At 31.8% G+C, this 25,527-nt stretch overlaps 2 protein-coding genes across 5 annotated transcripts in view; both read right to left on the bottom strand.

Moving 5' to 3' along the window:
* Positions 1–25,527, bottom strand: part of LOC122504780 — a 91,992-nt gene that overhangs the window by 557 nt on the left and 65,908 nt on the right. Inside the window, exons 2-6 of one of the 4 annotated variants that reach the window (XM_043616024.1) lie at positions 7,167–7,346; positions 2,578–2,693; positions 1,667–1,741; positions 275–405; positions 170–199 (exon numbers count right to left, since the gene is read on the bottom strand). In XM_043616024.1, coding sequence (XP_043471959.1) covers positions 170–199; positions 275–405; positions 1,667–1,741; positions 2,578–2,650 — 309 coding nt within the window. In that variant the 5' untranslated portion in view covers positions 2,651–2,693; positions 7,167–7,346. Of the gene's footprint in view, positions 1–169; positions 406–1,666; positions 1,742–2,577; positions 2,694–7,166; positions 7,416–25,527 lie in introns of those variants that run through there. The other 3 variants (XM_043616021.1, XM_043616023.1, XM_043616022.1) reach the window with 3 other exon arrangements.
* LOC122504786 lies at positions 3,305–4,467 on the bottom strand. The gene is made up of 2 exons (XM_043616033.1): positions 4,200–4,467; positions 3,305–4,149 (listed from the first exon to the last, which is right to left on the bottom strand). Exons 1-2 carry the CDS (start codon positions 4,465–4,467, stop codon positions 3,305–3,307), a joined length of 1,113 nt encoding a protein of 370 aa, XP_043471968.1.

Genomic DNA, 25,527 nt, shown 5'->3' with positions numbered 1-25,527 from the left:
ATTTAGAAACAATCTAAAGAGGAATTACTTCACATAAAAAATTATAAATGTATACTATAAAAAAGTAGAATAGGAAATAGTTATGTCATAATATTATTATCTAGATTAGGAGGGAGTAATATTATAAATTTTGCAATTAAGAATATTGATGAATTACATATTAATTTACCTGCTGTTCACATTGAATACAATTGTGACGCTGACGGGAAATAAAATTTACTTGTGTTTTTAATGTATGCGATGCCGAAGGAAGGATATTTGATTCTTGCACTACCTGTGGAAAAAAGTTGTTCTCATACGATTCATTACTCTCACTAGATCTTTTAGAAATATTCTCCTTTGAAGAACCAGCACTTTCTGTTTCATTTAGGCTTTGATCACTGATTATTGGCAATGCCTTTGTATCTGTAATATAGAAAATAGGGATGTTTTAACTAAATATCTTTTAAACAGTTAGTTATTTATAATTCATTCGAAAAGAAATATCAATTAGAGAAAATATTTCACCATTGATGTCTAAAAATAAAAAAAGTAAACAAGTTATTATATTTAATAAATGTGAAATATTTTGATTTTCAGATTAATCTTAAATTATTATTAATTTTAAACTAAGCTCTATTAATCCCAATGTAAAATCCATTACATATTTTAATAGAATTTTTGTAATAATTTGTAACTTTTACAAAATTGAATTTTTTGTGTGTGCTTAAGTAAACATCTTTTATAAAAACATTATTTTTAATAATTTTTGAAAAAGTTCGAATTTAAAATTCATTTATTTACAATTCAATTTTACGAAAATTTCAATTATTTGTAAATTCTTCAATTAAATATATGTATATTAGAAAATAAAAACTTCAAATAGTTTAAAAAAAAAATCCGCAATTGAATTTTCTCAAAAAAATTAATTCCCCATAATTGTCAGTTTAAAATATAAAAAATTCAAATTTTCAAAGAATTTATCTGAAACCTTTTTAAAATTCTATTATTTCTAAAAATTTACGTTCTAATACTTTTAAAATTCAATTATAATCTGAAATTTTAACTGGAATCCATTTTTAAATCAATTTTTACGAAAAAATTCTACTAGAATTTAAATTTAAATGCAAAAATCAATAAATTATTGAATAATTGCATGTTTATTAAAATTGAATTGTCATACAGAATTTTACCTATAAATTTTTAAATAACTGAATTCTTTTGACGAATTTTAATAAAATTTTTAAGAACTTTTTCGAGGAATTCGATAAAAATTGTGTTAAAAATAATTGAAATTCTGCAATGAGTTTTATTAAATACGAAAATAATTGAATTATTGCTAAGAAATTTATAGAAAAAATTTGTAAATAATGAAATTCCCGTGAAATTTTTATTATTCTTTGAAAATAATTAAAAGTTTGTGTAGAATTTGATTAAATTTTTTGTTAAATAATTGAATTCTTTTTGAAAATTTTATGAAAACTGTAGATATTTTTTACGAAAAATTTCATTACTTTTGAAAATAATTGAATTTCTACAATTCAAGCAAAGTTACGGACTTTTACGGGTTTTACGGACCTAGTTCGAGCTCTGAGTTCTGTGATCTTAACAAGAGATCCAAAATCATGTGCGATATGTATTTTATCTGTTTTGAGATTCATTCTAATAAGTAAAATTATAATTATACCTAATTTTTTATGATGGACTGGCAAACATCCACAATAAAGGCAATTGTAGCTAACGTCAGGAAGCCATTCATATTCTACCCAGTAAAAAAAGAAGTATTGAGTGGAGCGTTTAGGAATTGAGTGAAGCTCTGAGCGTCTGAGCCAATACGGATTCGAGTAAAAACCGTATTCGGACGTCTGACTCAATCTTTTTTTCATCCGCCGAATACGGTCTTATTTTAGCATTAAAATTAAAATCACAAGACCAGAGTACACATTATAAATTGAAAGCACAATTGTCCTGGAATGTAAAAATGCCGATTTCGATAAGAATCAGTGAATATTTGTTAAAAATTGGTAAAAGCAAAGTTTGATAAGCGCGACTGAATTTACCATGTGAATAAATGAAGTGGTAAGTTTAAATGGACGAAATGGACTGAAAGAAATCTACTGTTACCGACAGAAAGTTCCTAGAGAATTGTGGTAAATTCAACAAAACAATGAAATTTCATTGTTAAACAATTGTTAAACGAAAAGAAATCTACTGTTACCGACAGAAAGTTCCTAGAGAATTCTCTAGGAACTTTCTGTCGGTAACAGTAGATTTCTTTTCGTCCATTTAAACTTACCAATTTATTTATTCACATGGTAAATTCAGTCGCGCTTGTCAAACTTTGCTTTTACCAATTTTTAACAAATATTCACAGTTTCTTATCGAAATTGGCATTTTTACATTCCAGGACAATTGTGCTTTCAATTTATAATGTGTACTCTGGTCATGTGATTTTAATTTTAATGCTAAAATAAGACAGTATTCGGCGGATGAAAAAAAGATTGAGTCAAACGTCCCAATACGGTTTTTACTGGAATCCGTATTGGCTCAGAGCTTCACTCAATTCCTAAACGCTCCACTCAATACTTCTTTTTTTACTGGGTAAACAATCTTCATGTGCTACGCAAGCACCTCTTAAGTTGCCTCTAAAATCTGTCCCAGAAACACTCATTTTTATAAAATAATCCAAAATGATTTCAAATGTAGACGCGTATCTGGAAAATACCAAACAAAAATTACATGTTTATAAATGAAGTAAAAACAGACTTTGATATTAGATTAAACAAATTTTTTTCATAAATAGCATAATCTTATTTCCTGTAACTTTACTAACCTAAATTTAAAAAACAAAATTAATATGATAAAACACGTTAATGTAAATCGCCAAAATTTTGTTTGACAATCAAATAAATTTCATCTTCCAAAACATGGCTGTGATAGACGTTAGGTGCAATCAGGTCTCTGAATGTGTATTTAACAAAATTATTGTTTTCAGTATTTATTTTATAGGCCAATAGATGAACGTTGTGCTCTACTGTTTGAATAGAGTGGCAAATAAAAATAGGTGAAGCATCTTCTATGACAATACTGCATAATTCAGCGAATACTGGTAATGACTCTTCTAAATTATATCCTACTGAAATGTAACATTTACTGGCAACGTATTTTGTCCCATTGTATATGATCCAAGGAACTAATAAAAGAGTAGGATTATTAGGATATAATGCCGAAAGTTTAATGTCTCGGTTAATTTCAATCTTCAAGGTCCAGTTATTGTATCTTTAATTAAATTGTGCATCATTTGATGAGTTTGATTCACCTGATGTCAATTTGCTAATGTCAAAGCAAGATTTTTGGCATTATGGACACATTTTGCCTTGTTTTTAAATACCGAATATTTTGCTTCTACTCTCATGCACCAGAATTGTACCAATGAGCCAAATATTTTAAAATGTCGAGGACAATGAACCATTGAATGTTGTTTCGGAGTTAATTTCTTCGATTCCAAATGCTCGTCTTCGTGTTCAGAATCACTTTCTACATCAAGATTTTTAATTACATGACCATTATCAATGCCATTGTCAATATCCATTGCTTCCTTTTTCACATTCTCATTGACATTTGGGGCGTATAACATTTTAAAATCTGTCAGATACTCTGCAACACATATTGCAAGGTAATCTGTCATTCCTGCACTTATAGAATGACCCATTACAATAGAGGTTATTTCCAATAATTTTGAGTAATTACTAGAGCACTCGTAATCATCATCTACTATATCTCTCAAAATGAGAGGTAAAATTACTGCCAAAAGCAATGTTTGCGATGCAGATTGATGAAAATTCTTTATAAGGTGCTGTTTTTTAATTAAAGATGGTTTGAATAATAACTCAGTGTATCCATAATCGAAATCTTGAATTCTACCGTTAAGATCTTCAGGTGTAATTCTCCCATCTGCAAAGCATATCTTTTTTAAATAACATTGAATATTTTTTTGAATTGCCCCTTCTAGAAAATTGTGCATAGTATTAGGTGGAATATTGACAACAGGACTGAAGTGCTCTACCTGGTTTAGAATGGTATCTCGATTTATACCGTATAATTTTGAAAGTCGTATCCTTTCCTCGCCAACAGCGTTTTCAATTTCATTTACTTGACGCAAATAATTTTCTGGAGTCCGAAGCAAATTTGTGTCTTCTGTTACAAGAGTTCGAACTTGCTGTAAACTCTGGGTTCACAGACCATGCAAGGATGTGCTGCAGTAAAACCCTCCTTAAATCCACACAGTTTGTGCTGACCAAGATTGTCTCCACAGACAACAAACAAATTTCCACGTATAATTTCCCCATTTTCCAACTCTACTCCGTTTGCTAAAGATTGAATATTTTGTACAATAGGAGCAAGAACTGCATCCATACCGTACCTTTTAATATCCTCACTCTTCACAATTCCAGCTAAATTCATAAATTTCAAATTTGAACGATACATTGGGTGAATATTTGCTATCGTCCAATATATCATGCCCAAATTGTATTTAGGAGTAGCTTTGGAGCCAATTGGATTGCACATTTGTGCTTCATCAAATCGTCTTCATCAGATGACATAACATTTTCTTGAGGAATATGCTGTTGAAGTACATCCCCAAACTGACCATGTTGAAGCCATTGTTTAAGCACATCTACAATTGGAACAACCACCATCTCATCTCGGTGCAACTTTGTAGGGCGGCCGTTGCCACAAGTTCCAGTGCCATGTTTAATGAACCTTCTACCCAATTCATGCCTTTCAGGTTTTATCATAGAAAACGCACGTTCGAAATATTTGTCCTGCTTATATCTGGTATCCAAATTTTGTGTACAATTAATTGAATTTATCAATCCGTCAATATCAACCAGTTCTCGTAATTCTATTCTATTAGTCTCTAGAATTTCTTTCACGTGATATTAAGAAGCTCTTACATACGTAGAAACTACTTCTCTTAAATTCAATAGGATGCTGTCAATATTTGGCTGTCTTATATTAGAGGAAGCTCTCAACTTTAAAATAAATGTACCTATGGCTCTTTTTAAAATATTGTCCTCAAAATCGCCATCTACTTCTTCCACTTCCACTTCGGAATTTTCATCAGAGCAGACTCAGTCATTTAATAAGTAGTGTATAATCAAATTTATTAAATGACTCAGTCATTTAATAAGTAGTGTATAATCAAATTTAAGGAAGCCAGCCAATATTAAAACCTTAAAAACGAGGAAAATTCATGTGAATTTAAAAATAACTTCAAGAACTCATGAATTTGTTTTAACGTTTTTCTCAATTCTTTTATTTTTAAAAATTTTATTTTTCATAGAGATGCACGACGAGACTCTGTCCTTTCATAAAAGATAAGAAATGAAAAACTAATTTTTCAATATTGAAATTCAGGGTGGTCACAAGTTTCAGTTTATCAATTTCCCTAACAATTTACTGGCATTAAGATTACTTTCCTTCACAAAATTGATTTTACAGGAAAATATGAATGTTTACGGAAAATAAATAAAATTTATGGATTTTATTAATTTCTGAACATTACAATTATAACCCTTCCTGAATTTAATTATTTTCTACAAGTTTCAACTAAACTTCATCTTTAAAATACAAAAACTCAATTTTTAAAAAAATTGTAACTTTCCATATTTTTTTAAGTTATTAAAATACAATATTTTCAAAAAACTATAAAAAGAAATTCTTACAATATATTTTAAAATAGTTTTTGAAAGATAATAGTTTTTCAATTGTTAAAAATTTCCAAAGAATTAAAATTTGATAAATTCTTTTAAAAATAATTAAAATTTTGAAAAATATAAATAAAAAGTATCAAATTTTTGAAGAATATTAATTATAACAGGACCATGATTTCTCAAAAATTTTAATGTGTCCTAAAAGTGTATTTTTATAAATTTTTATTCACATTGCTCAAAGATAGTTGAATTTAAAAAAATTATGATAGAACAATTTTAATAATTAGTTTTTAAAAATATTTTAGTGTAATTTTTTAAAAGTAATTAAATTTCTTAAAAGAATTTTCGTATAATTTTAAAAAATTAATTAATTTTTGATGAATTTTAAAATAAAAACTTTAAACATGATTGTTTTCTCCAAAATGTTAAAAATTATTATAAAATATTTTTGTATGTATTTGAATTTTTGGAAATATGTAATTGAAAATACTGAAAATATTAAATTTTAAAAGATTAGAAATCAATTTACATTTTTAAATTTACTTCTAGATTTTTTATTAAATTTTTTGATGATTCAATTATTTTCAAAATTAGCAAATAAAATTCTTCAAAAGTTGATTTTTAAAAATTATAACAAAATACTTAAAATAAATTAATTATTTTCAATTCAATTTTCCAAATTTGCAACTATTCAAAAAGTATTGTTGTTTTGTTATTTTTCGCATTATAAAAATCAAAATAAGTTGCACTCTTTACTAAAAATTGTTGTATTTGGTTGCAATGTTTGCAAGGAAAGTCGAAAAAGTCGCAATTTTTAAAAATAAGTCGAAAAAAGTCTCAATTTTCTTAATTTCCCTGACAAAAAATTTTTTTTATGAATTTTTCCTAACTTTACTGACAAACATTTTGTTTCCTTGATATCAGTAACAAATGTTTTGCTTCTCTGACATTTTCCTGACTTTACATGACAAAAGTTTTGTTTTCCTGACATTTCCGACTTTACTGACATGTACAAAATTTGAAACAGATTGTGTGTAAAAATGAATTTCTGTTCATTGGCATACAAGATACGACTTTCTGATTACTACGATTACCTTAGATTTTATAAAATCGTTTCGCTATATTCTTACAAAAACCATACACATTTTATTAAATTGCTAGTAAATATACTTTTAAAAATGTAGACAAATTTAAAGCGCTTTTAACGATGAAATTTAAAAAAGAATTGCCTATAATTTCTATACAAAACAATGTCCATTTGATAATAATTTATTTGTATAGTTGAAGACTTACATGCACTGTTTATTTTGTAAACACTCTTTTTTGATGCGTCAATAGATTAGAGCTACAAACTAACTGTAAATTTGTGTAGTTGCAAATAATAAAATTTTTTTCTTTATTATTTAAAATAATATTTACGCTACTGTAACAGGAAGGATAAAAAATATTTAACTATTGTAATAAAATTACCTTATTTTTCCTTGGAGACAAAAGAAACCTTGTGATAATTTTGCGATGAATTTCCTTTGTAGTAGATTCCCAGCTAGATGAACGAGAAAATGATTTTTACAATTCTACGTAGAATATAAACTATTTGTCAGACAATTACGCTTTTTTAAGACTACTTCAAATTAGCATGTACAGGAAAATCTGTAAAATGTATAGAAAATAAATTGTAATTCACTATAAAGATAGTTTATTTGTAGGTTAGAAATAATAAAGGCGATTGTTCACCGCCCCGTTTTTCTGTGTATATTCAGAAGTGATAAGAGTTTTTATTGGCTATGCTCATAGGGAACTTCTAAAACTTGAAACTTTTTGTAAATTCTCTATGAGCATAGCCAATAAAATTTCTGGACGTTTCTGAATGTACAGGTGAGGAATTGTTGATAAAGTAGATTACTGCAGGTTGTTTCCGAGATGCATATTTCTTTCATCAGTGCAACATTTTTAGGTTATGATGTTGGATGTAGATTCAACAAGAAAGATTAAAAAATATGTATATGAATTCCAATATATACTCATCTCACAAATTAATATATTGATTATGTAAGAATTTGTGACTAATAAGTAACAATTTTCACCTGAGAATTAGATTATTCGTATCACAATAACACACTATACACTCCACGCATTACCAGCGCTGAATTTGGTTTTAATCTTTTGATATTCCAGTATTCTCCATTTCTCAAATAGTTTTTACGCTGAGATACCAATAACCACCACCAGATGAGCGCCACTATCGTTCCCTCTTCAGAAAAATAGCGCGTTTATATAAATTGTTTTTATAAAAAGAAAGGTGAAGAATTCAGTAAATAGAAATTTTATCTAAGAAATTAATTTTAAGTTTAATACGAATATTTTCTAATCGGTGTTAGTTATACTAAATTCGTTTAAAGTTAATATTCAGTAAAAATAGTTTTAAAAATCCCCACAGAGCAAATGTTTGTTTATTTTTATAATTCTAATTTTTGATTTATTTGTTTAAATGAATTTATTTCGAAAACTATTTTTATGTTTTAAAAAATTAAAATCAGTAAATTTTTTCTATAAAAAATTTTTTTTCTCTTATCTTTGCTTTCTAAACAGTTGGAATATTGTTTTAACCAAATATTAAACTTAAAGCAATTTAATGAAATTATTAGTAATTAGAAAAAAATAAACACTGTCAATTTGACAGTTTTCTATTTTTTTATTCAATTTTTTGTATTCAAATATATAATTAAACCATTTTAAATTAGCGCGGATTTTTTGTATAAGAATTTTGCAATGACGCATGCGTAGTTGCTTCTGGCGATGGTCGTTGGCCTATCCGATTTTAGGTTGTCAGCAATCTTTTTTTTGCGTAAAAAGAATAAAATTAAAATAAGTTGATAAGGATATTGACAAAAAATAAAAAAATCGGGCAAGTGCGAGTTGCACTCGCATTAAGATCGAGGGTTCCGTACACCAAAATAAAACTCATTTTTTATAAAAAAAAATATATATAAGAAACATAATTGATTAATATTAACATATATAAACCTATTGAGCTGAAATTCGGTACACATATGTATTTTTATTACATATAGATTAAAAAAAAACTATAACTATAATCCACATTAATATTAACATATATAAACATATTGAGCTGAAATTCGGTACACATATTATTTTTATTACATATAAATTAAAATTCCTAAAAGTTCAAAAGGGGGAGAGAAAAGTGTCATTTTTTGCAATTTTTTCGTAAAAATTAAATTTTTTTCCCTCCTAGTTCGCAAATATGTCCGTCAATCGAGTTCGCTATATTTTTCCTGTAGTCTGCATTTGAAACTGAAGATCTCTACCGAATTTCAGCTCACTAGGTTGAGATTTGTAAAAGTTAACCGCAGGAACAGGGTCATTTTTTGTAATTTTATCAAAAAAATTGAATTTCTTTCCCTCCTAGTTCGCAAATATGTCCGTCAATCGGGTTCGCTATATTTTTCCTGTAATCTACACTTGAAACTGAAGATCCCTACCGAATTTCAACTCACCAGGTTGAGATTTGTAAAAGTTAAGGGGGGGGGGGACAGCCCATTTTGCGTAGCTGGGACGGACACACGAGTGATTTCATAAGGGTTCCGTCAGTACACCTATGGTGTACGGAACCCTAAAAAGAAGAAAATTTAACACTATATAAATTTGTTAGCAGAATTTCTGACACTTAATATGAGTGCCGTCAGTCAATTGCATTAATTAAATTTGCAGAATTTAACACTAATCCTTAAAACTGTTACGAAATTAATACCACATGTGGAATTCTATTTTATTAAAGACCAAGCCAGTGCTAAAATGATACCGTTTAGCATTATTTTCAGTGGGTACTATTTTAATACCAAAAAGTAGTACTAATTTAGAACTTTATTTTCACAGTAAATTTTTTAGACGAAAAATGACCAAATTCTCAGTTTCCTGGAACTTTCTGACAGAATACACATATAGGGGACATTAGGTGCAGTTGTTACAATTTTGATAAAATCAGTTACAGTGATTAGAGTTTAACCCGTTGACTGTCGCTGACGCATATATGCGCAAAACAAAACTGGCCAAAAGTGGTTCATGACGCATATATGCGCAAGTTAAAAAAGGTGATTAAAAACTTCTTAAATGTTCCTGAAACCGGTTACTCGGGGGTTTTCGAGGTCGCTAATTACGAATATGACATTCGTTTTCCAAAATTCAAAATGGCGGATCCAATATGGCGGATAACAAAATAAAAAATTGATCAGATTGACTTGAAACGTAGTACTCGGGGGTTTTTGAGGTCGCTGATTACGAATCTGACATCAGTTTTTCAAAATTCAAAATGGCGGATCCAAGATGGCGGAATTTTTTTTTAAATTTGTCGAATTTGCTTGAAACTTGTTACTCGGGGGTTTTAAGGGTCGCTGATTACGAATCTAACATTAGTTTTCCAAAATTCAAAATGGCGGATCCAATATGGCGGACGACAACATAAAAAATTAATTATAATGGCTTGAAACTGAATACTTTGGGGTTTTTAGGGTCGCTGATTATGAATCTGTCATTATTTTTTCAGGGTATTTATCGAAATTTGATTTCACCAAAAATTATCATACTGATGTCAGATTAACCAGTTTCAAACAAAGTCAATAAATTTTAAAAAATTTTCCGCCATATTGAACCAAATATTTTGAATTTTGAAAAACTGACTTCAGATTCGTAATCAGCGACCCTGAAAATCCCCAAGTACTCAGTTTCAAGACAATCTGATCAATTTTTTATTTCGTTGTCCGCCATATTGGATCCGCTATTTTGAATTTCAAAAAACTGATGTCAGATTCGTAATCAGCGACCCCAGAAACCTTAGGGTACCAAGTTTCAAAAAAATCAATTAAAAATTTTTTTAACACACTTTTGGCCCAAAAAGTGGAAATCTCGTTGACAGCCAAGGGGTTAACTCCAATTTGTTTGGTCATGCGATTAAATCAAAGGTATATTATCTAGTTTTAAAAGGCCATAATTGATTTAGCTCTATACCTATTATTTAATTAACTAGAAGCATTTGAGTGACAGCGTGTAAATTTTAACAACTGCACAAAGTGAATGTCGGTTGTTACAATAGCAAGAAAATAATTTTTTATAACAATTTTGATTAATTATTCATAATTTTGGCTCAACGTAATAGTACGTGACAGGTCCATAGAGATGGCAGCATTAATATTGTTTCAAAATGAAAATAGTATATTAAGCAACAAGAGGATAAAGGCACCCATTTCTTTACGGTGATTTTTGTGACACGAGTGGAGGTCGACGGCGCCGTAGGCGCTCCGAGACCTCCACTCGTGTCACAAAAATCATCGTTAAGAAATTGGCTGCCTTTATTCTCGTGTTACTTACGATATTTTTTATTTCTAATGCACAAAAGCAGCGATTTCAGATAGCAGACGTCAGGGAGTAAAAGTAATTTTTTGACTGGACACTGTTAGGTAACTTTGATAATGCTATTAACTTGAATTTTTAATACATAAACATAAAAAAATGTTGCGTGACAAAATTTTCTTCATTTTCTTCCTTCGTTTGTAGAACTACCCATATACTAACTAAACTAACTAAGGAAGTTAGTTAGTAAGTAAGTAAATGAGTTACTTACATTAGTTAGGTTACGTCACCCTCCCTAGGGGTTTCAAGACCTTGCTGTTGGTGGGAGGTTTTGCTTGAGGGCCTTTTACCCAGCGGGAGGCTACTTCTCGATATCTCTCGTGGGGACTGAGGGGACGAACCCTTTAAAATGGGTCGGCCGCTCTAGAAACCGAATCTTAGTAGTGTCTCAGGGTACGGGGATTTAGAGGGATATCAAGAGAGACGGGATGGACAGAGGCTTAACCGCGGGTCCATTCCGAAGATTTCCTGCTGTCGGAGTCTGACTAAGAAGAAACCCTTCCATGGTTTCGTTGGCTTAGCCATGGCGATTGAGGCGTGAGTCTCTGCCACCCAATCTGTGCTAAGGGGCTGTCCATAAATTACGTAAGACGTTTTGGGGAGAGGGGGAGTCAGGAGAATCTTACAAAATCTTACTAGAGAGCGGGGGGGTTATGCAAATCTTACGTAATACGGGCTTTCTTTTCGGTTTGTATACATTTTGAAATGTCGTGAGGCTTCTATAAAAAGACAACAATTAGTCTATCACGTCTATGACGTATAATCTAATCATACGCCATAGACTAACAACATTATTATAGAAGCCTCACGACTTTTAAAAATTTGTCCAGACTGGAATACGAGTCACTGAATCATATACTCCCAACCCTGCAGTGCTTACGATATAAACGACTCGTGATTTATGTACTCAACCTTGCTTTAGTTTATGTCTGTTTACAAGACACGACATATGTCAGCTGACACGTGAGGAAAATTAAACGTGAAGTGGCGCTAAAATTTTAGTTTATTTGAAAAGTAGAAAAAATACTAGCATCTTTGCACCCAATGCTTTTTAAAGCATGGGTAGAAAGATTTCCCGACAAAAATCGAGTTTGTTGTTTTTTCTTCTTATTTGTAATCTTTATTTTCATAAATTCCATTGTAATATTTATTACGTTATCATTATCTATTTTCTATAATTGTATTATTTACTTATATTATTAAAATGATTTATCATTATTATAATTATATTTCAGAAATGATTATTAATTTATATAATTATTTAACCCTTTGATTAATTCTTTATTTATAGCCAACTGCTTCAAATTCTCATGTGACAAACGAAAATGAATTCGTTCCTAATCCATCTTCAGAGTCACCATATGAAACTATAGATGCTTCCAAATCTACTCTTTCATCAGAAACACCTAACCACAAAGTTAATAGAAAATTATATAATGTTATTTATTTTTCAAAAATTTATAATTTTTATGCACTATATTTTTTTAGGAATCGAAAAGTCGCTCTACACCTGCTCAAGAAGAAGAAGTTATGAAGCAAGTAAAGCTATTAGAAAGTAAATTAAATAATGCAGTTTTGAAAAGAGATGCTGGTCTTGGAGGAGAAAAAATCAACGAGGAAATTATGAAATTAAAAAGAAACTTAATGATACAACTAAATCATATAACAATAAAAAAAAGGAATGCAGATTATCAAAAAACATTCAGGGCAAAGAGACAGGCTTTAATAGAAGATATCATAAGTCAAGACCCTTCAATGAAAAAAAAGTACCAGTACCAGTAAAATTAGCAAGAGCTACGACCGACTTGCACCAAAGTCGCCCAGATGCTAAATTTTGCACAGCAACAATTCGAAATTTAGAGTCGTTAGCGTCGATTCTTGGTCCTAAACAAGTATTTTTTTTATCGCAGGTAATTTTACTACTTTATTGTTCCTTTTATAAAAATTTATTTATTTATTTTTTAAATAAATTAATTAATTTTATTTATTTATTAATTTTTGTGGATGACAACCAAAACTGAATAACATAAAATTGAAACTTTTTACATAGAAAACTAAAATTTTTAAAAAAGAATGTTGAAATTAAAACATGAAAAAATTTTTAATTGTTATACCTGATTATAACATCAAAATATTAATCAAGGAATCAAAAAATTCTTCAATGCATCTGGAGTACAGAGTACGCTTGCCAGACCATGATTGGGTAGTCGCTAAAAGACATAAACTGATACCATCAGTTTATGCTGGAATGAAAATCTCTGAAGGAGGAATGGGGAAACCAGAAGCTGTTAGTTACAGTGGACCGACATATATTGCAATTCGTTCTGGGAAACACTCCTCTTCGAATGCAGAATCTCACGGAATTGACTTCGAACGTTTGTTAAGAATACCAGAGTTTAATCTATTAGCTAAAACTAGCAAAAATCTTGTAAAGCCTGTAGTTATAGTGACTGACGACGGTGGACCTGGGGGTCGATTACGTAACTTTTTCCGATTCCACATTCCACATTCAGATACCACATTCCGATTCCACTTCCAACATTCCGATTCCACATACAGATTCCACTTAAAACATTCCGATTCCACATTCCGATTTCACATTTAATATTCCGATTCCACATTCAGATTCCGCTTTCATCATTCCGATTCCACATTTAGATTCCGCTTTCAAAATTCCGATTCTACGTACAATATTCCGATTCCACATTCAGATTCCACTTTCCACATTCGGATTCCACTTTCAACATTCCGTTTCCACATTTAGATTCCACTTTCAAAATTCAGATTCCACTTTAAACATTCCGATTCCACAGTCCGATTCCGATTCCACATTCCGATTCCACTTTTAATATTCCAATTCCACATTTAATATTCAGATTCTACAGTCAGATTTCACTGAATGTGAAAAAGAGAGAGTTCACTTCTGATTCCACTTTTAACATTCCGATTCCACATTCAATATTCAGATTTCACATTTCGATTCCACATTCAGATTCCACATTCAATATTCAGATTCAACATTCCGATTCCACATTCAATATTCTGATTCCACATTCAGATTTCACTTCCAATATTCCGATTACACATTCCACGTTTAGAGTCCACATTCCAATTTCACATTTCTCATTTCGATTCCACTTTCAATTTTCCGATTCCATATTTAATATAACGAATTCACATTACACACAGTGTTCAACATTCTGATTACAAATTTCAAATTTCACTCCCATTTCCTCATTTACTTTGATAACTTACTAATTATTTGTAAATGAATAATTTGCAACTAATTCTTTATACCATCTCGATACAATTTTTTATCTATGCTAAATAAATTCGACATACTATTTTTCTTCATATTTTTTTTTGTGAAAAATTACTTTTTAGTCAGTTTAAATCCGGTTCGCATATTTGTCTTCTAATGTTGTTTAAGAAAACTCCTTCCAACAATGATTCAGAAAAGCTCGTTTAAAATGATGAATTTTACCCATGTAGAACTATTTATCAAATTTAAAAAAAGTGATTATAAAATATGATGGTGTTAAGCATGTTTTTTTGTAGATTACTCGTTGTAAGATACACCTAACTTCAAAATTTAAACAAAATCGGTAAAAAGTCTTTATTTCTAGAGAAAGAATATTTTCTTGATTTTTTTAGGTTAATTGCAGTTATTTCATTAAAAATTAAAGTATTAAATTAATTTTTTATTTCTCTTCTTGGATGTCTCGTTAACAATTTCTCATAGAATAAAACTTAGTTTTAATTCAATAGTTTTGGAAGCCATAAAATTATTTAAATAAAAGATGTTTGATTCTTCTGTTTGGCCTAATGGCTTAATTTAATTTAATCTAATTAATTTGGCCATTACGCCAAACAGAAGAATCAAAACATCTTTTATTCAAAACTTAGTTTTGTTGATAATCGTCGTTAAAATTAAATAAAGTCTCAAAAAATCTTGTTTTTTGCGATTTTTGGTTTATTCCTTAAAGTAAATGTAGAAATTCGCTTACTAGTGTGAAGCGTTTTAAAGTACGTATTTCTTTTTTATCTTCAAAGCAAAAAAGAATTTATATAATTTACTTCAAATTATCAATAGTTACAGTATTAGTAAAATTGAGGATCCAAAATTGTTTCGAAAAGAATAGGTGTCAAAGTCGATTGGATTTTTACAATAATTATAAGTTTCATGCTTGATGACAAAAATTTAGAAAGAGGAAATAATGATGGAAATGATTATAAAAGAAGAAGATGGTGTTAATCTAAAACTAGAAGCAGTAACTAAAAATGATTTAAAATTAAATTCGAAAATTATTTTGCATTTATATCAATTTTCTTATTCTTACTACTTTTTTATTATTTATTACTATTATCATTATTGCTACTATTATTTATTGTTATTTTCATTAAGTCATTATGTATTTTTATTATTTTTTATTTTTGCATTAATCATGTGAATGATTCTAACAAAAAATGGTGATATAACCAATTTTGGAATTGAAAGGAGTAATTGAAAATTATTTGAAAATATAGTTAAAAAAGATTTTGCTTTAATGTTATAACCGTCCGAGCATGATTTTGACAATGCATTGTATTAGTCGATTTTGAACCGTTTTTGGATTGAACGGTCTGAAATTAAAGATGAGACTTGAATGATCACACCCATGTAAGTTTCAATTTTTTTCTACAATTTTTAAAACATATGCAGGGGTTAAACAAATTTCCACAAAAATTTTATTTTTTATTTTTTTTGTCAAATTTGTCGATTGCTGCAATCTTTGTATAAATTATTAAAATTTTCAGTTATGTATTATTAATCGTAGAATTTAATAATCTTTCGAATGGTATATTTGTTAATTTTCTGACATTTGTATTTACAAACAAATCGTGAGTTAAAAATTGGAATGTTTTTGGGCAGTGCGCCTGCAGTCGTACCGATAATTCCCGACGGTAGTGTAAATAATAAGAAAAATAGACATTAAAGCAAAATCTTTTTTAACTATATTTTCAAATAATTTTCAATTACTCCTTTGAATTCCAAAATTGGTTATATCACCATTTTTTGTTAGAATCATTTACATGATTAATGCAAAAATAAAAAATAATAAAAATACATAATGACTAAATGAAAATAACAATAAATAATAGTAGCAATAATGATAATAGTAATAAATATTAAAAAAGTAGTAAGAATAAGAAAATTGATATAAATGCAAAATAATTTTCGAATTTAATTTTAAATCATTTTTAGTTACTTCTTCTAGTTTTAGATTAACACCATATTCTTCTTTTATAATCATTTCCATCATTATTTCCTCTTGCTAAATTTGTGTCATCAAACATGAAACTTATAATTATTGTAAAAATCCAATCGACTTTGACACCTATTCTTTTCGAAACAATTTTGGCTCCTCAATTTTACTAATACTGTAACTATTGATAATTTGAAGTAAATTTTATAAATTCTTTTTTGCTTTGAAGATAAAAAGGAAATACGTACTTTAAAAGGCTTCACATCAGTAAGCGAATTTCTACATTTACTTTAAGGAATAAACCAAAAATCGCAAAAAACAAGATTTTTTCAGACTTTATTTAATTTTAACGACGATTATCAACAAAACTAAGTTTTAAATAAAAGATGTTTTGATTCTTCTGTTTGGCCTAATGGCCAAATTAATTAGATTAAATTAAATTAAGCCATTAGGCCAAACAGAAGAATCAAACATCTTTTATTTAAATAATTTTATGGCTTCCAAAAATATTGAATTAAAACTAAGTTTTATTCTATGAGAAATTGTTCACGAGACATCCAAGAAGAGAAATAAAAAATTAATTTAATACTTTAATTTTTAATGAAATAACTGCAATTAACCTAAAAAAATCAAGAAAATATTCTTTCTCTAGAAAGAAGACTTTTTACCGATTATGTTTAAATTTTAAAGTTAGGTGTATCTTTCAACGAGTAATCTACAAAAAAAACATGCTTAACACCATCATATTTTATAATCACTTTTTTTAAATTTGATAAATAGTTGTACATGGGTTATCATAAAATTCATCATTTTAAACGAGCTTTTCTGAATCATTGTTGGAAGGAGTTTTCTTAAACAAAATTAGAAGACAAATATGCGAACCGGATTTAAACTGACTAAAAAGTAATTTTTTACATAAAAAATTATTAAGAAAATTGTATGTCGAATTAATGTAGCATATATAAAAAATTGTATCGAAATGGTATAAAGAATTAGTTGCAAATTATTCATTTACAAATAATTAGTAAGTTATCAAAGTAAATGAGGAAATGGGAGTGAAATTTGAAATTTGTAATCAGAATGTTGAACAGAGTGTGTAATGTGAATTCGTAATATTAAATATGGAATCGGAATATTGAAAGTGGAATCGAAATGAGAAATGTGAAATTGGAATGTGGACTCTAAACGTGGAATGTGTAATCGGAATATTGGAAGTGAAATCTGAATGTAGAATCAGAATATTGAATGTGGAATCGGAATGTTGAATCTGAATATTGAATGTGGAATCTGAATGTGGAATCGAAATGTGAAATCTGAATATTGAATCTGGAATCGGAATGTTAAAAGTGGAATCTGAATGTGAAATCTGAATGTAGATTCTGAATATTAAATGTGGAATCTGAATATTGAAAGTCGAATGTTGAATTTTGGAATCTGAATGTGGAATCGGAATGTGGAAAGTTGAATCGGAATGTTGAAAGTGGAATCTGAAAGTTGGAAGTGGAATTTTAATGCGGAATCTAAATGTTGAAAATGGAATCCAAATGTGGAATCGGAATCTGAATGCGGAATCAAAATGTGGAATCGGAATCTGAATGTGGAATCGGAATATTGAAAGTGGATTTGGAATGTGGAATCTGAATTTTGAAAGTGGAATCTAAATGTGGAATCGGAATCTGAATGTGGAATCTGAATTTTGAAAGTGGAATCTTAATGTGGAATCGGAATGTTGAAAGTGGATTCTGAATGTGGAATCGGAATGTGAAAAGTGGAATCTGAATGTGGAATCTGAATATTGAACGTGGAATCGGAATATAGAAAGCGGAATCTGAATGTGGAATCGGAATATTAAATGTGGAATCGGAATGTTTAAAGTGGAATCTGAATGTGGAATCGGAATGTTGGAAGTGGAATCGGAATGTGGAATCTGAATGTGGAGTGTGGAATCGGAAAAAGTTACGTAATCGACCCGACGAAAATCCCCAAATTCCCACGAGTTATTTCTCAATCTATTTCTTACTTTAAAAAGTAGGATCCAGATTCATTGTTTCTCGTAACGAACGCTCCTGGACGGAGTTGCTTTAATCGAGTGGAACGTTGCATGGCAACTTTGAGTCACCAACTTTCAGGACTTGTTCTTCCTCACGATACATTTGGCAGTCATTTAAATGACAATCGCGTTACTATCGACGAGGATCTCGAAATTTGGAATTTTGCGGCTGCTTGTTAAATTTTGGCAGATGTATGGGGCGAATTAGTAATTGATGGAGAACCAGTTGCTGCTGAATACATAGATCCCGAAACTGTTACTGATTCAAATTTTACTAAAAAAAATATTATTGGCGATTGGTATCGTATACACGTGCGAGAATCTCAGTATCTCTAACAAATTACGAAATGCACTGACATTAACTGTTGTGGGGTGCTTAGATGCAGTTTACGCGCAGTTTTACAAACCGGGTTTCTCCTGTCACCATTCCCTCTTGAACAATCATCAAAATTGTTAGTATCATCACCAGATGATGTTAATAATAGTCAATTCAGTTCTCTATTCCTGCAATTATCTTTAAATATATAAGAGAGAACATCGGTTCCCTCTTACCCAGAATATAAGATTGTGGCCTTTATTTTTCTTTAATAAAAAATGTCAAATCTCATAAAAAGCGGTTCACGGAAAAGACTGTGGTCGTACGGAGAAATTTCTCCCAATACTTATATTCCGACAAAGGGCAGGCGAGAGTCTTTGTCTGTTAAGAGACACAGAATCCAATTCTGATAGTATTGTTCAAGAATGGCTTGATAATGAAGAAATAAATCGTTGCAATCGTTGCAAGATGTGGAAACAGTTGATACTGTTTGTGACATTCCAATTATTAAATCAATTTCCGACTGGATGGTGAATCCCTGACGAATGATGAATAATGTTTCTAAAGATTTTTGTATTAAAAATGTGCACCAAAGAGTAACATTAAAAATTTCATTAAAATATGTTAATAAATAATAGTTTAAAAAATATCCAATTTAGTTTATTAAGTCTTACGTAATATTTTCTGCCTGGGGGGTCACTGAAATCTTACAAAATCTAACAAAGGAGGGAGGGGGTCCAAAATAGGCCAAAAACGTCTTACGTAATTTATGGACAGTCCCTAAACTCGTGTCCATGGATGAATGATATCAGGGTTACCAAATCCTTCGGGTTCTTCCGGGGGGCGGTACGGGCGGTGACGACCATCGCTGGGCATAACTTAGCTCTCGTAATGCTCGGGAGTGGTTGTATTACAGGAGGGGCCACGTTCTGGGCGCCACGTTCCCATGGTGGGGCTCCGAATAGAGGTATCTTAAACGAGACTCTGGGATACCAGGCGACCTCTCAGATGTAATTAGCCTTTTCCTTAAATAGAGGCTCTTTAAGGATTGACCTTATTTTCCTCTTTTCTCGTGGGACTATAATGGATACTACAGAAATTAATAAAAATAAAACCACACACGCGAGCGTCGAAGAGCCCTTTTTAAGGGATTACGATGCTGGTGATCAGGGTGTAGAGGCGACCTTGAGTCAGTCTTAAATATGTCTACTTCCAGGATCCACTGTACGCAGATTAAGTTGCATCATTGTAAAGGCGCTTCAGCGATTCTATCCAGGAACTTTACAAGGATGCAGGCAGCTATAGCCTTTGTTTAAGAACCTTGGGTTTACAAGGGTAAGATTAGAGGTCTAAGTGGCTGTGGGGTGCTAGTTAGTTTACCACAGGAACCAGTTCCAAGGGCTTGCCTGATCTATAAAAGTCTGGACGGTTTCCCTCTATTGGAATTAACTACTAGGGACTTAGCTGTTGTTAAGGCTAAGTACTTGGAAAAGAACGAAAATAAAAGGGAGGTTGTAGTAGCTTCCGCTTATTTTCCGGGATCAGGGGATGACCCCGCACCACCTACAGAAGTGGAGAAGTTGGTAGATTACTGTCAACGGCAAAGTTTCTCTTTGATAATAGGTTGTGATGCCAATGCGCACCATGTCATATGGAGCAGCACTGACAATAACGACAGAGGCAAAAGACTTTTAGATTTTCTGATAGATACGGATTTAGAAATTTTAAATCAGGGTAATGAGCCAACTTTCGTTACTGTTAACAGAAAAGAAGTGTTGGATATTACGATCTGTTCCAAGTCTGTGTTGAGTGGTGCGAGGGACTGGAGGGTGTCTGATGAATATTTCCTCTCGGACCACAGACTTATTACATTTAGAATGGAATCGAATGATCGGAAACATAAATGGGGACGTAATCCTAGGAGTACTGATAGGGCTGCATATATATTAAGGACCTCTAGGCCTCCATGGAGTGCTTCCCTACTTCTTATGGATCATATGAAAAGTTGGAACTCGCAGCGGAATATCTGCGATATTCGATTATCTGCTCTTTTGAAAGAAGCTGTGTAGCCAAAAAAGTGGACAACAGGGGTAGTAAATGGTCGAACTCCTGTTTGGAGGGACATAGGCAAACAGTAAGAAAGCTGTTCAATAAAGCCAAGAAACGTAAGAATCAGCAAGCATGGGATGAATATTATGCTGCTCGTAATTCTTACAAGAAAGAGGTAGAGAAGGCACGGGGTATTAGCTGGAGGAGCTTTTGCGAGAGAATCGTAAGAGTACCAGAAGCATCAAGACTCCATAACGTATTAGCTAGTGACCCAATTGCCAAACTAACTACCATTAAGTTACCTAATGAGCATTATGCCCAGGATAAAAGAAAGTGTCTAAAGTACTTGATGGAAGTAAACTTCCCGGACTTTAGAGAAAAGTTGAAGAATAACTATGGCGTGGGACCCAGAAGGGCGCGAGGAAATCGGGAACACTGGAAACTAGCAGCCACAGTTGTAACTTCGGAAGGAATTGATTGGGCAATAGGCACTTTCAAACCATTTAAGACCTCAGTGGGCGGTATATATCCAGTTTTTTTGCAAAAGGGATTGGAATGTATTAGACTACCCCTGTGTAAAATTATGAGAGCGTGTATAGCTCTTGGTTACACACCGGAGTCTTGGAAAAAGACGAGGGTTTTTTTTTATTCCGAAGGCCGGTCGGTCAAGGTATACTGCTCCAAAGGACTTCAGACCAATCAGTCTAACTTCTTTTATATTAAAGGCGTTAGAGAAACTGGTGGAAAAAATATGGAATTCCTGTCTGGTGGATCAGACAGGAATGTCTTAGGGATTATCCTCTACACCAGGGACAACATGCTTATAGAGCAGATTTCTCAGTAGAAACAGCCCTCCATTCTGCAGTAGGTAGAATAGAGGGACAAATTAGTGGTGGCTATGCGGTTGGTACCTTTCTTGATATTGAAGGTGCCTTCCCTAAAAACTCTAGCAAAGTTATTTGTAGGGCAGCCAGGAAGCGAGGTGTACATGAGCCGCTAATTAAGTGGATCGACAGCATGCTTCGCGAAAGGGCCCTTGAAGCGGAGTATGGTGAGGCTAGGGTAACAGGCTTTGTCTCAAAAGGGTGCCCACAAGGAGGAGTTCTCTCTTCTTTATTGTGGTGCTTAGTGGCAGATGAGTTAATTAGAAACCTCAATAGCCAGGGATATTATACGCAAAGTTATGCGGATGATTTTCTTATAATAATACGAGGGCACTCAATTGAGACCCTCTTAGAACTTACGAAACGTGCACTTAAGATTGTCAAGGATTGGTGCAATCTAACTGGACTTTTTGTAAACCCAGAGAAAACGAATATAGTAGTTTTCACAAGAAAATGTAGGATATCCTAGGACAATATCCCACGGTCTGCCAGGCCGAGGTCTGTGCGATTTTAACTTGCGCCGAAATGTCCATTTAAAAAGGAACAAAGGGCAAGAGGATTAGTATTTGTGTGGATAGTCAGGCGGCCTTAGGGGCTCTGAAAAATCCCACAATAGAATTAAAACTCGTTTGGGAATGCCGTAGCGTACTAGATGAGTTGAGTTTAGCAAATAAACTTTTATTTTTTTGGGTACCGGGTCACTCGGGAATCAAGAGTAATGAAAGAGTAGACGTCTTGGCGAAAATCGGTCCGAGACGGCATTTATAGGACCTGAACCAGCAGTGGCAATAATGTCGTGCTTGGTTAAGGGAGCCATAGAAAGATGGGGTCAAAAGTAACATGAAAAGTATTGAGCGGGTATTGGGGTGGGAAGGCAAGCGAAAACTCTGTTGGGGCTAGTACTGAACAAGAGGCGAGCGAGCGATCTCCTTAAACTTGATAAGATCAGAGTTAGAACCGTAGTTCGTCTGCTTACAGGTCATGAGCTATTGAATTACCATCAGCATAAAATAGGAAGACAAGTTTCACCTATGTGCAGATTGTGTGAAAAGAGTAACGAAACTTCGACTCACATTTTATCTGAATGCCCAGCGTTAGCTAGGATCAGGCTATCTAGTTGGGGTCAAGCAATTATTGACCCTAATACAAGGGATACTGGACTTCTGGAGAAGAACATGACTCTAAAGGGGTTGCTATAAACGAGCGAGCAGGAGTCTGGTACAATGGGTTTTCTAATCTAGGTGCTTACTTTCCCTTCTTTAGAAAAATCCAGCTCGATCTCGGTTATTAGATTAGATTATTTCAGTTACGCAAATTACGTAAGTTACGCCAGTTACGTTAGTTAGGTTAGATCAGTTATCACAATTTGTAACTTTACCGCCACACAGTGTGTTATTTTTGCATTTTCGAGTTCAAGACCTACATTACCGTCCACGAGTATCAGGACGATTACACAGAATCTAATGTTACAAGGAAACTTCGGAAACATTTTAAATGTCAAATGTATAAGAAAAGTAATTTTTTCAATTCCTATGAAACGAGGTGAATTAGTAATGTGATTATTAGAGCTGTGCAAAATAATTCGAACTGAACTGTTCGAATTTTTTCGCCTAGTTCAAATGTCGAATATTCGACATTCGAGTCAGTCCAGTTCGAATGTCGAAAAACCGACATTCGACATTTCGGCGCCCCAAAACCGAACAAAACTCGGTTCGGTTCAAATTTTGCACTGCTCTAGTAATTATGCTATGATCCAATGTATGATTCGTAATCCTTGTTCAGAAAAACTCTTGCATGTCACATTTTAACCCATCAACGCCTGAAATCTCTGAAAATTTGTGTTTATTTAAAGATTTAATTTCATATACTAAAAATGCTCCCTGCAAGTAACTGAAGTGTTTATTCATGTTTTCGAGGTCGCTCTACAAGATTCCGGGCTCAGATTTAAAATTTATCGAAAAGAAAATTAAATATGGCGAGTTTTGTGCATCAAGTTGCAAAAAAAATAAAAAAAATTTTTTTAAAAATAATTATTTCTTACTGAAAAAATTTTTTTCACTCGAATTCAAGTGTCACAATTTGGCACAAACTTATTAAACTTTCAAAATATGCAATAGCGGAAATAAAAAAAATGGCGGCTTCAAAATGGCGCTAATTTGAGAAAAAAAATTATTCAATTTTTTTTATGGCGCACCGATGACTACCATGTCTATGAAATGTGATAGAACTTAGAGTTTATATGTTTTTGAGGTCGCTCATGACGAATATATAATCGGATTTTCAAAATTCAAAATGGCGGATCTAATATGGCCGACAAATTTTTTTAAAATTTACTCGATTTGTTTAAATTTCGTTACTCAGGGGTTTTTGAGGTCGCAGATTATAAATCTGCAATCGGATTTTCAAAATTCAAAATGTCGGATCCAATATGGCCGACAAATTTTTTTAAAATTTACTCGATTCGTTTAAATTTTGTTACTCAGGGGTTTTTGGGGTCGCAGATTATGAATCTGCTATCGGATTTTCAAAATTCAAAATGACGGATCCAATATGTCCGACAAATTTTTTTAAAATTTACTCGATTCGCTTGAATTTTGTTACTTACACTGAGAGAAAAGAGGAAACACTGCAATACATTTGGAGGTTGTGTATGCCAATGCAAGGTTGGTTCAACTGCGTACTCTGAAAGGGGCTTGTAACGCGCCCCCAAAGCGCTGCTGACTCTTTTCTCGCGGTCCTACAAATCAAGTCAACAGCACGCTCACGAAAAAGTCAGCAGTGCGCTCTCAGGGGCGCGTTACACGCCCCTTAGAGAACGCAGTAGAACCAAAATTATATTGCCATACACAACCTCCAAATGTACCGCAGTGTTCCCTCTTTTCTCTCAGTGTAGGGGTTTTTGGGGTCGCATGTTATGAATTTGCAATTAGATTCTCAAAATACAAAATGTCGGATCCAATATGGCGGACAAAATTTTTAAAATCAATTCTAGTCGATGACAGATAAGGAATCTTCAAGCGAATCTAGTAAATTAAAATAATTTTTGTTCGCCATATTGGATCCGCCATTTTGTATTTTGAAAATACAATTGCAGATTCATAATCACCGACTTCAAAAACCCCCTGAGAAACAAGTTTCAAGCGAATCTAGTAAATTTAAATATTTTTTGTCCGACATTTTGTATTTTGAGAATCCAATTGCAAATTCATAACATACGACCCCAAAAACCCTAGAGTAACAAAATTCAAGCGAATCGAGTAAATTTTAAAAAAATTTGTCGGACATATTGGATCCGTCATTTTGAATTTTGAAAATCCGATAGCAGATTTATAATCTGCAAACTCAAAAACCCCTGAGTAACGAAATTTAAACGAATCGAGTAAATTTTAAAAAAATTTGTCGGCCATATTGGATCCGCCATTTTGAATTTTGAAAATCCGATTATATATTCGTCATGAGCGACCTCAAAAACATATAAACTCTAAGTTATATCACATTTCATAGACATGGTAATCATCGGTGCACAATAAAAAGAATTGAATAATTTTTTTCTCAAATAGCGCCATTTTAAAGCCGCCATTTCTTTTATTTCCGCTATTGCATATTTTGAAAGTTTAATAAGTTTGTGCCAAATTGTGACACTTGAATTCGTGTAAGAAAAATGTTTTCAGTAAGAAATAATTATTTAAAAAAAAATTTTTTATTTTTTTAGCAACTTGATGCACAAAATGCGCCATATTTAATTTTCTTTTTGATAAATTTTAAATCTGAGCCCGGAATCTTGTAGAGCGACCCCGAAAACATAAAGAAACACTTCAGTTACTTGCATGGAGCATTTTCAGTATATGAAATTAAATCT

This window comes from Leptopilina heterotoma, unplaced genomic scaffold (assembly GCF_015476425.1).
Source record: "Leptopilina heterotoma isolate Lh14 unplaced genomic scaffold, ASM1547642v1 Lhet_316, whole genome shotgun sequence".
NCBI lineage: Eukaryota > Metazoa > Arthropoda > Insecta > Hymenoptera > Figitidae > Leptopilina > Leptopilina heterotoma.
The sequence above is the reverse complement of the archived record's forward strand: the minus strand, read 5'-3'. Positions and strand labels throughout refer to the sequence as shown.